The 12124-nt window shown below is 34.0% G+C and overlaps 1 protein-coding gene across 34 annotated transcripts in view; it reads left to right on the top strand.

The window, feature by feature from the left end:
- The window catches only part of LOC109447544 (uncharacterized), a 661414-nt gene that overhangs the window by 178043 nt on the left and 471247 nt on the right, over window positions 1-12124 (top strand). For all 34 annotated transcript variants that reach the window (XR_012494217.2, XR_012494213.2, XR_012494211.2 and 31 more), the window contains one exon: window positions 5525-5585. Coding sequence is in view for 29 of the 34 variants with exons in the window: in XM_088794093.1 (XP_088650219.1) it covers window positions 5525-5585 (61 nt within the window). In the remaining 5 variants the exon portion in view is untranslated. The remainder of the gene's footprint in view (window positions 1-5524; window positions 5586-12124) is intronic.

The raw sequence follows: 12124 nt of genomic DNA, 5'->3' as shown, positions 1-12124 counted from the left end.
GTTGAAAGTATTAATAAGTCATGCCCAGATTATAACAGCAACCTTCTAACTTCTTTGCCCACTTATCTAGAGCCACTCCACCCCTACTCCCCCATCTATTCTCCACTAAAGCAGCCAGAATAAATGTCATAAAAAGGTGAATTCAATCATGTTACACTCTAGTTTAAAGTCTTCGATAACTCATAGTGGGTATGTGGTATATGATGGCCACTGTCATCATTATGAGAATTGTCCAGTTTCCTTTCTCTAACTCTATAATAGCAAAGCCATTATTAAAATAAATTGATCATCTTATTTCAAACCTATAGTAATTGATAGATTTTTGGCAAATATAGTCAGCATCAGTGTGGCTTGTTTCTGTTATAAACATATGACCCCTAGATAACGCCTTGTTTTGAAATGAATGGGAGGAAAACATTGTTTCTATCAGTTATGTTTTATTTGACCCCTCAATTTCCAGTATTAAGTAAGATAATATTTAGAAAAGACAAACTTTGACTTTTTTCCTAAGCAAGTGACAGCTAATATTCATACATGTCCCATTTGTTTCAAGGATATAAATCAGTGATATTTTTAAGTAAAAAAAAAAAAAAAAAGAATTAAAAGGGAATCCTCTGATATTTGATATTTTGAAAACTTCAAATCACAAGACCAAGATTTATATAATGGCAGTGATTAGGGATAAGAGCGTAACATAGGACAATAAGATATGAAGAATGCACTAAGTTTCATTCTAAAGTGAAATAGTACTTCAGAAAAATCTGTAGAGATTTCTAAGGAAGGTAGGATGAGATTGGCCAAAGATAGTGGTTATAACTTTGGTGGTGCGATTTATTATAATTTCTACATGTCATAATTCAGAAAAGATAATATCCTTATATGATTGAGTTGGTCGCTAAAAGCAGAAGACACAGATTTCAAGTTCAGATATTTCTATATAGATATATTATTTATGTAATAATATCTTATCTATTATTATGCATTATATCTGTCAGGGTTTTATTCTGAAAATATCTGCCAGAAAATGCTCTTTTTAGGCAAAGTGTATGAAAATAAAAGAAACTCTCTTAACTTAGATATGAAATTATGACATGGAACTAGGAACTAAGGAGTGTTCACCAGCTTCAGTCCTATCAATAATCAAGTATGGAGTGGCTCTGGGCTTGTCACCTCTTCTTTAACATGAAGGGAATGTTTGTCCTCAGGCCTCCTCTGATGGATCCATTCTACGAGTTGATTTTTTTGGTGAAATGATTCGCTATTTCAGTATATTGAATGTTTTATTAAGGATGTTTGTGGGGAATCTGAAGGTTTGCTGTGCCAAAACAGAAGTATTTCTAAGTGACTTGCGACAGTAGGCTTTGGACTGTCTATCTCAAGGGAACCTACCCAATAATCACTTTACACTTATTAAACATTCTGCATATCTCTCTGTGGTTTTAATTTTAGACAACAGTAACTTTAGGCAGAACTTGGGTTCATGTTTAGTACGTTGTTTTGGGTTCTTTGTTTTCCATGTTTTATGGCTAATTTTATAATGCAGAAAATATCCTAATTGCCTCATGTGAAAATCATTCTAAAATAATATTTCCAAAGTTATTAAGATAATGAAACTAAATGGGAAAATAATTACTTATGAAGGCCGGACAAATAAGTTCTCTAAATTTCCACGGTGTGCTTACATGGTGGAAAGTTCACGAACTTACTTGTCCAACCTTTTGAATAATGAAGGAGTGAGAACAGTACTTTAGAGGTCTAGAAATTCAACTTTTTATGTTTAAACTAGGTCATTGTATTTTGCAAATGCTTCCTATAAGCAGAACACTGAACTTAGTGCTAAGTATGAAATAGTAGTTAAGTGATTGGCTAACAGATCTCAGGGTCTATTTTGCTCTTACATGTGAAATCTATTTACTCATTTGCACATGTGGAACTTTTCATTTCAACAGCATGGTGGTTTTTATTTTTGTTTTTGGTTTATTTTTGGTTATTGTTGCTCTGAATTTTTTTATATAACTTTTATTAAATTTATCGGGCTGAAATTCGTTAGTAAAATTATATAGGTTTTAAATGTATAATTCTGTAATACATCATCTATGTATCACATTGTGTGTTCAGTACCCAGAGTTACTTCTCCTTCCATCACCATATATTTGATCCCATTTACCTTCTTCTACCACTTACCCTCTGGTAACTACTAAACTGTTGTTTGTGTCTGAGTTTTTGTTTGTTTGTCTTGTTCCTTTGTTGCATTCAGTTTTATATCTCACCTATGAGTTAAATGATATGGTTATCGACGTTTTCTATCTGACTTATTTCACTTAGTATGATTATTTCAAGATTCATCCATGTTGTCGCAAATGGCAGTTTCATCTTTCCTTACGGCCAACTAATATTCCACTGTATATATACTACGCTATATTTATCCAATAATGTATTGAAGACCACTTTGGTTGTTTCCATGAATTGGCCACCATGAATAATGCTGCAATGAACATAGGGGTGCTTATATCTTTACAGATAAACTTTTTTATGTTTTTTGGGTAGATGCCCAGAAGAGTGATTGCTGGCTCATATGATAATACTATTATTACTTTTTTTGAGGAACCTCCTTACTGCTTTCCATAAGGGCTGTATCAATTTACATTCCCCCCAGCCATGTAGTAGAATTCGTTTTACTCCACAACCTCTTCAATATTTGTTGTTACTTGTCTTGTTGATAATAGCCATTCTAACAGGTATTAGGTGATATCTCATCATAGTTTTTGTCGCATCCAGCACAAGAAGAGCAGTGGGAAGCGAGGAGGGTGGCACAAAGTTAAGAAAGACAGTAGACAAAAGTAGCGTGCTAGCAGGGTCAAGGGACTCAAGCCTCAAGGACTGAGCCCCTATCGGCCAAAGCATGGCTTTTATAAGTTAGATGTGAAAGTAAAAGAAGTAAAGCTTGTCAATCTCAATATCTGTGAATCCCATACATTACAATAGAAAACTGATTTAAGCCAATCACCCTTGCGGGCAGTCAGCTGAATCTAAATCTCAGGATAAGTACTTCCCCAAGGGACAAAACCTTTATGCATATGAATAGATGGAGGACACATCATTGAATCGCTTCCCCTGCAGGTTGTGGGAAGGAATGCAGCCACAGAGGCAGAGGCTCTCCTTAGCACGGGGGATGGTGGGGGGCTCTGCCTACCTCTATCGACCCCGCAAGTTCCCCAGATAGTCCCCACATGGCTGTGTCTGGCTTGGGTTGCCTCCTCCACATGGGGCGTCATACCCATCTTTGACTAGCCAGCTATATTTCTGGGGCCAAACAGGAAGATATAACGTGTAAGCACAAAGGTGAAGCAAAGTCCCTGAAAGGCTCTGTCTTACAGACTCTCCTTTCTTTAGGGGCAGGTACCAGGAGACAGATGTGTAGGCTACTACGTGGCAACAAGTTTTGATTTGCATTTTTCTAATGGCTAGTGAAGTTGAGCCTTTTTTCATATATTTGTTGGCCTTTTGTATGTCTTCTTGGGAATCACAAAAAACAAACAAACAAACAAACAAACAAACAAAACAAAAAAGCCCACACAAATAGCCAAAGCAATTCTGAGGGGGGGGGGGAACAAGACTGGAGGTATCACACTCCCTGACTTCAATGTATAATACAAAGCGACAATAATCAAAACAGCATAGTATTGGCATAAAAATAGACACAGAGACCCATGGAATAGAATTGATAATCCAGAAATAAACTCATATGTATGTATGTATAGATAGATAGATAGATAGATAGATAGATAGATAGATAGATAGATAGATAGATAGATAATTTTCATCAAAGGATCCAAAACATATGATGGAGTAAAGAAAGCCTCTTTAGTAAATGGTGCTGGGAAAATTGGAAAGCTATCTGCAAAAAAAATGAAACAAGAGAGCCATCTGTCACCATACACCAAAATTAACACAGAATGGGTTAAATACCAAAATATAAGGCCTGAAACAATAAATTGCATAGAAGAAACCATAGGCACTAATCTTATGGGCCTTGGGTCAGAGGGGATTTTATGAGTTTGACCTCAAAGGCAAGGAAAGGAAAAGCAAAAATAAATGAATGGGACTGTATCAAATGAAAAAGCTTCTACACGACAAACGGAACCTTCAACAAAACAAAGAGGCAACCAACCGGTGAGAGCCGATATTTGCAAACAACACCTCCAATAAAGGGCTAATATTCAAAATATGTAAAGAACTCATACAACTCAACAACAAAAAATAAGCAAACCAATTAAAAATGGGCAGAGGATCTGAATAGACACTTCTCCCAAAAAGAAATTCAACATCATGTTTTTAAGCTTCACACTGAGTCTGGAAGTTGGTACAGATTCAGATCATATGCAAATAAAAGATTGCTGTTAAAACATTCAGTAGAAAAAATGTTTGTTCCTTTTGAGTTTTGAAAGATTTATTTTTGCATAAAATGTCTATCTACATGTTAAAGATATTCAAATGTTTAGCTAAATGTTTTTCAGGTCAAATATATTCCCAAGGTTAAAAAAATAATATTCATTGGAAACCAGAAGTGGCTCATAATAGAAATGCATTCTAGAAATTGGTATCTTGGTTATATTTGCATTCTTTTTTATTTATATGGATGCAAATATACTATATTCGATACTTGAATGAATCAACATCGCTAGATTTAAGCTTTATGAAGGCAGCTCTCTTACCTGTCTTGTTCATTATCTTGTTCATTATCCAGTGCTCAATTCAGTTTCTGGTATATATCAGAGCCTTAATAAATGTGTTTCAAAATAATACCTTGGAAAGAGATAAGCTAATGCCTCGAGGCTTAGCATCTAGTCACGGTGGTCCCTCTAAGCTGAGATCTTAGCCAAGCCATTTCTCTTTCACTATGTCTGGTTTTCTCATCTTTTAAAACAAAGGATGTTTTAGATTGAGGAAGGTCCTTCTTGTTTTATAAAAGTACTTGGCAATTAGAGTATTACATCTGAATAACCTTGTAATCACTACCTTAAAATAAACATATTTCCAGAAGTGATATAGTTGCTAAAATTATCAATTAGTTCACTAGTATATGGACTTAAAATATTCAGGATACAGATTTCCTCTTATCACAATGAAATGGTATTGTGATAATGGCAATTTTCGCCCACAGAAAGTTTGCATTAAAAAAATAAGAACGTAGTGGTTCAGTCTCTTGACTTTGTTTAAGTGAAGTATTGAGTTCAGGATGAATTATTTCTTATATATGCATTGTAATTCCTGCAGGTCAGGTTGAGGTTGAGAACAGAGAGGCTGGAGCTCCTAGCACTAAAGGTGGTGTATGAATAAATAAAAGGGTGCACTACTTCCTGAGTTTAGACAATATTCAGATGGAATAAAAAATCACGAGTCTGAATGAATCCTGTGGAAACCTGAAACAATTTTGAGTCAAAGATCATATGAAATTAATATATTATAAAATGGTGTACAAAATCTGTTTTATTGATCCTCTTCAATCATGCTAACTTTTCAGATCTTCCCGAATTTTACTGGGATTACTGTTCAGTTGAAATTCCAAGCATTCTATTCAAATGGTAAGTAGAGCTATGTACTATATCACCATATTTGTTCATCAGTAAATAATATGAGTTTCTGAGTATTGAAATGAGAAACATGAATTACCATTCTTCACTTGTATTTCGTACTTTTAAAAAAGCAAAACCACTAAAGAATGTATTTTTATTTTTAAATTATCATGGTAGAATATAAATATGTGGCATATAAACTTGTAGACTATCAATTGTCTCTAAAATCCAAAATAATGGTAAAGTGTCTGGAATTTAATTCATCTGCTACTAGCGAACATGTTTTGTAAAACATGTTTTACAGAATCACATTTTGTAAACACTAGGGCCGGAGAGAAGAATTAAGAATCTATTTAGAGTTCCCCTTTTAAAAATATCTTCTTAAGTAGGATTATAGAGAGAAATACATATTTGAAATTATCTTTCAGATAATTTTGTTATTTATTTTCTCATAGTAAAATTATAAAAATGTAGTTTATAGACTTCAATAGATTCTTAATTATCTATATTTTTAAAATGATATAAAAGTCTGTACTTACACCTTCTGATACCTTGGTAAACTGGTCTAACCTTACTTTCGGGATCATGTTCACTAAGAGTTTATTTCCTCAAGTTTTGAGATGGGAGCTATGAAGTCATTATTCATCTTGTTTTAACCACTTGGCAAGAACTGGGCACTATCCCCCTTGAAACTTGCTGCTTAAGTTTGTGACAATCCTGGTGTCAAGCAGATGGGCTCTAAGTCCTTTAACTGTTGGCTATGAGGGAGATGTCTGAAATAACTTGGGTCATGAACTCATGACCTAAACAAAGCACTTTGAAATTAGTTTTATTATCTTTTCTCATTTCACATGATCTGTTCACAATGGACAGATATTAAGTGACTATAAATACAAATGAAACCAAAAATAACCATATTCTCACGATCTAAACATAATCACATAACCCTCTGTATAAACTGGTGAATGTATGTTTTCAGTATATTACCCCATAGCTTACTACAGGAATTCAAAAAATGAGTGATGATGATGTGAAGTTTAGGTTCACGCCATCTGCCCCAAAATGACGCTGAAGCCTGGTTTTGAATCCTTCCTTGCTCCTCCACTTGTTCTGTCTGACCTTGAGCAAATCCTGTACTTTCTCTGGGCCTTCCTTAACTCATCTGCAAAATGAAGCTAATAATGCATATTTAGCTAATGGGGTTGTCTTGAGTATTAAGTAAATTAATACAGATCAAGTGCTTAAAACAGTGCCCAGCCCATAAATGTTAGATACTATATTAACCATTATATTTTAATTGTGTTTTGCTAAGTCGGAAAAACATTAATTTGTGTATTATTTTGTATCCTGACACCACATTTAGCCCTTTATTAGCTGTAATTATTTTTCAGTCAGTTCTTTTGTAGTTCTAGGTGAAAAGTCATGTTATCTGCAAATAATAATTTTGGAGAATTTTGTCTTTTCCTTTCTAAAATCCCACACACTTTTAAAATTTGAATTCCCCACTTATTTTAAGAAGTTATCCTATTCATAATTAACTAAATTAGATTTTTAGAAATTTCGCTGGTGTTCTGTAAATCTTGAAGCATATAAATATATTTTTGAAGCGATCATTTGGTTTTCCTCTGTTGATCAGTTAAATTGCTAATGTTATGTTATCCTTGAATAGCTGGAAGCTTATTCCTTTATGACATACTATAGTTCAATACTTTTTTATTTACTTGGAAATTTGGAAGAATGCTCCAAAGTTAAGATGGTCTGCAGTACTTTTTAATTGCTGCCATCTTTTTAGTGTTAAGGAGGTTATAGTCATATTGGAAACTTTACAATATTCTCTGTGGTGGTACATTTATATGTATATATAATATGTTATTTATATATTATAATTATGTAATGTATGTTATAGAAGATATTATATATAATTATATGTTACATATAACTGTATACATAATTATGTTATTTGTAATTTTGAAAAAACTCACTAGTAAAATAAGCCAACAGAATCTATTTTGAAAGTGGTATTTGCAATTTTAAAAAATTGTTTCATCCAGTTTTCATTAAATTTTGTTGGAATTTTACTTATTGAGTTCATTTTAAATATGACATTTTCTACAATAGTGCCTATTTGAAAAACTTCTCACTTTATTAGCATATATTTATAACTTTTAGTCTTGTAGTTTGCAAAATTATTGCTGAATTAGTTTGAAAGACTATCACTTCTAATTTTTGTGTTTTTCTGTTTTTCATTATGTATGTTAACAGTTTGCAAATTTTATGGGTTCGTTAAAAAAAACAAAACTGGAATTAATTACTCTAGCTATTTTTCGTTCTTTTAAATTTATTAATTCTACTGAATACTTAGTTTCTTTCTCACTCCATTTCTTAAATTCAGAGACTTATTTCTATCAAAATTGCTTAATGTTCACCTTTGGTTGTTTATAATAAGGTTTGAATATGAATAACTTTTTATATGTTTGGGAATATTTTAAAACAATATATAATCTATGTTGCATACTAAGTTAAATATAGTTTTATCAATTTAACATAAGTAATCATATTATTCAGGTTTCATATTCTTATATTCTGTCAACTAGACAGAGATGGGGCTAGTTTTTGCAAGTTCTTACAAAGTCCAAGTAATCCATTTGGATTTCTACTCTAGGGATAAAGCTACCAAATTTAAGCTGGTGAGTTACGTGAGTAAATCTCACTTAGGAAGATGAGTCTTTTGTGAATGTGGAGGAACAACTGCAGTAGGGGAAGCAGTAGGGCCAGAGAGAAGAACCAAGAATCTAGTTAGATTCAGTATTGCCCCTTTTAGGAACCTGACTTTTAATACCCTCCTGTCTTAAAAAAAGCGTTCAGTGTTCTCGTTCTTTCCCAGGGTTGTTTCCATTGTCTTCCACTTTTCCTTCATCTACGACATTTTCTCCATCAGATTTCCTTCTCAGTACTTTTGTGTCATGCTAACCTCTTACATGTAAAGTTTAATGACTTTCTTGTCTGGTGGTTATTATTGTTGCTCCTCGCTTTTTTTTTTAACAACTTTGCTATAGCTTTTAAAAGTCAATATAAATTTATGCCAGAATTTTATATTCAGTGCTCATCCAGCCATCCATCGAATATTTATTAAAATCAACTGTATTTTAGGCCCTATGCTAAGAAGTAGAAAAAGCTGTCTGTGGAGGACTAGAACATTTAATCTCTGTGCTTTAGAGATTTTCATCTTATGCTTGAACCCTCCCAAGGTTTAGTATTTCCAGTTGGCATTAGTGTATCTTTGATTTGATAACCTGAAGATACCCAAAACTTTAATAATCTCAGTCTTTATCTCTAACCTGTGCATCCTACAATTTCCTATCCTGGTTAATGCTTGGTAGTAAGCTGTGCTACAAACCTAATAGGCTTTAATATGCAATCTTATTGAATTAACAATTTTAGCTATACTTTTTACTCTGTCCTACTCTTAACAAACTTTTGTCAAAATTCCTTTGATTACATATTTACATTTAATCCCAAACTTCTCTTTACCTCTGTATTTATTACCTTAGTTTTAGACCCACAAAAACTGTCCCTTGATTTTGTTTATAAGCTTCTAATTATCTCTATATTTCTCCCTCTCTTGTCCATCAACACTGCCATCAGAGTACTTCCTAAAATTTGTATGTGATCATGATAGTCACCCATTCAAAAATTTTGATAACTTTGCATTCCTTAAAGGAAAATTCCCACTCCTCAAAGTGCCATTTGATTTTCTTTACACCTTAGTACCAAATTTATCTCTTCTTAATTTATTTGTCATTTCCTGTCCCTCCTCCCCTGATTCCAATCACATTCGAATACTGTATATTTTGGCTTCTTCATATTATATTTAGAGCATTTCTTGACACATGGTGGGTAGTCAACCAATGTTGCTGATCATTATTTTGAGAAGACTCAGGTTTGTAATAAGCAGGAGCTTGTGATGTCCTGGGTGGGTCCGACTAAGGAGATATTGTTTAATGTGGTAACTTACAGGAGACTAAAGTTTTATACTAGGGGAATACCGTAGAAACGCGATCCATAAGTGTAACTTACAACTGATCTAACCTAAACTATGTTTTCTGAATGATAAGTTGAGGCTTGAAATATCAGAAATTTACTCAGAATAATAGTTACAGTTGTTTAATACTCTGAGATTGACTGCTTCTTAATCTGTGGAGGCTACAGTCAACAATGGTTTGCATCCTGAGTATGAATTTAAGAAACATAATGAACTGTAACTATTATATAATACAAGTAGATTATTCTGATTTGATACAAAATTATTGTATAATATACCAGCAAATAATTCATCTCCAAGGCTATATTATTATGATTTTTTTTCTGTTGTCCATATTGAAGTATTTATGATTGTGTAATTTTTATTTTTTTAAAGCATGTAATTGGCCATTTGATTCTTAAAGTAAAAGGTATGTCTGAGCTGGGTAGAAGTAAAAGAATCATGAGGATGTATAGAAAATCTGAGATGGAGATATTGGTATCGGATTGAATGAATTTAGCAGCTACATCACACACCTTAGCGCAAATAAAAGTTGTTTCTCCTTGTCTTTATCGTGTTAGAAACAGCCAAGCTAGATTTACCCTATCATATTTATGTTTGGTTAATTTTTTTGAACCAGATGTTTAGTCTTTGTAATTATCTCTTCTAAATTTTAACTGCTTGGTCTTAGTCACTTTTCTTTCCAAGTGTCAAGGTATGTTAGCTCTGAATAGCGTGATATGTATTATTCTACACACATTGTCAATGACACAGTCTTTGAACAATTGACAGATTGTTTTGACATTTCAATAATTAAGGAAACTAGATTGAATGTACTACGGTTGCACTGATTCATCATCTATTGGTGAAGAAAACATTATTCTCAGTTGACTTAGTCACTATGGAGACATTGCCTTCCTATATCTTGGAAAATAAAGAAAATCTTCAATTTTCTAGTTTTATTGGCATGGGAGGAAACAAATTCTATTTTGTAGCATTATTTACATTTTATGCATTTCTCTTGCTTTTATAGTTTTATCAGAGGTATAAGCCCTAGGAATTTGTATTTAGTTTTATATTTAAATTAAGAAAAATAATTTGGGTCCACACTGAAGGTCTCAACAAAGATTGTGGTAAGCAGGACATGACTATCAAAGTAGCAGTCTCACACACGTTTGTCTTTCCACGGTGTCAGACTTTATTAGAATAAAGCTGTGGATCTAATACTACTGACTCAGTTTAGTACGTCCATTAACCAAGGCTCCAGCCAGAGGATAGCCTCTAATAGTCGAGATAGAGAGGTTTCCAACAAGAGGGTCACACAGGTTTGCAAGCAGTAGGGTTAGGGGAAGGATATAAGTGAGTGCTGTGTTCAGCCAGAGTCCCTATGGCACTGAGGTGCGTAGCGTTGGGCATCAGTCCTGGCTGTTGATACAGTCAGGAGGTGAGGCTTCAAGTGCTCTGTCTGGGATGAGTGCAGATGCCGCTGTCAGCTCGTCAATTGAGGTCTAAGCGATGAGCTGTCAGAGAGCTCTGATTTTTATGCTCAAGACTGGGTGCGGTACACCCACCTGCAGTCCGATAAAGCTGTCCAGATGGTCACACTCCACCCTGTGTGTGTGGAGTTATCTGGTTAGGGCGTTCACTGGGTATGCCTTCCACATGATCCTCTAGCAAGACTGTCACTTTGTGACTGACATAGCTATCAGGATTGTTAGAGTCCATTTTGTGTTCATAATGAATGCTCTATACAAAGGTTAGCTTTTAATTTATGGTATAGAACAAGGAGGATCATGTTATAGTGCATGTTGCAGTCATTTGGAGCCCAGGCTGATGGAGGACTATCTTGACCCATGTAGCATAGAAAGAGAGACACAAGTGAACAGCTCATGAACTTCTAAAGCATCACAGCTCACATTTCATTTGCCAACACGAGTCAGATGGGCACATAAAACAAAACAGGTTGAAGGTACATCCAAACTATGTGCCTGGGAGGGAGGAGAACGAAGATTTGCAAACAAGTCTTAGTAGTCCACAGTTGTCTTCTGCTGGTTCAGATACTGTTAGGAAAGATTTACTTATGATCCTGGATGACAGTATCTTTTCCTTCTCAACATAAGCCTGTATTGTAAGGAACATACAATATTATTATTGATCCTTCTCAGATAGAGAAACTGAGAATCAGAGTCCCTGGGCAGCATCACTATATCCCAAAACTAGTGAGAAGGGGAATCAGGTTTATTCTATCTTTATAGCGTAAATGATTCTCCATGTATTTCATTGATATGAATCCTGTACTGCATTCTGCTACTTTACGCTCTATGATTCTTTTATATAACTGCTACCTTATTTTATGGTCAAATAAGACGCGACATATGATAAACATATTTTTAGATTTAAAAGTACAAAATTATAACTATTACTCCATTTGCCTCCAATATGTTCCTTTAGATATTTTTTTAGCATCAAACATTTTTCTGGCCTTTAGTGCATTTTCAGATTTTCAGGAGAAAATTATATTCTATTA

The sequence above is a fragment of the Rhinolophus sinicus genome, chromosome 17 (genome assembly GCF_057876585.1).
Source record: "Rhinolophus sinicus isolate RSI-liver-muscle chromosome 17, RSI-T2T, whole genome shotgun sequence".
Lineage (NCBI taxonomy): Eukaryota > Metazoa > Chordata > Mammalia > Chiroptera > Rhinolophidae > Rhinolophus > Rhinolophus sinicus.
Note: the sequence above shows the minus strand (reverse complement) of the source record. Positions and strands in the feature narration are given on the sequence as shown.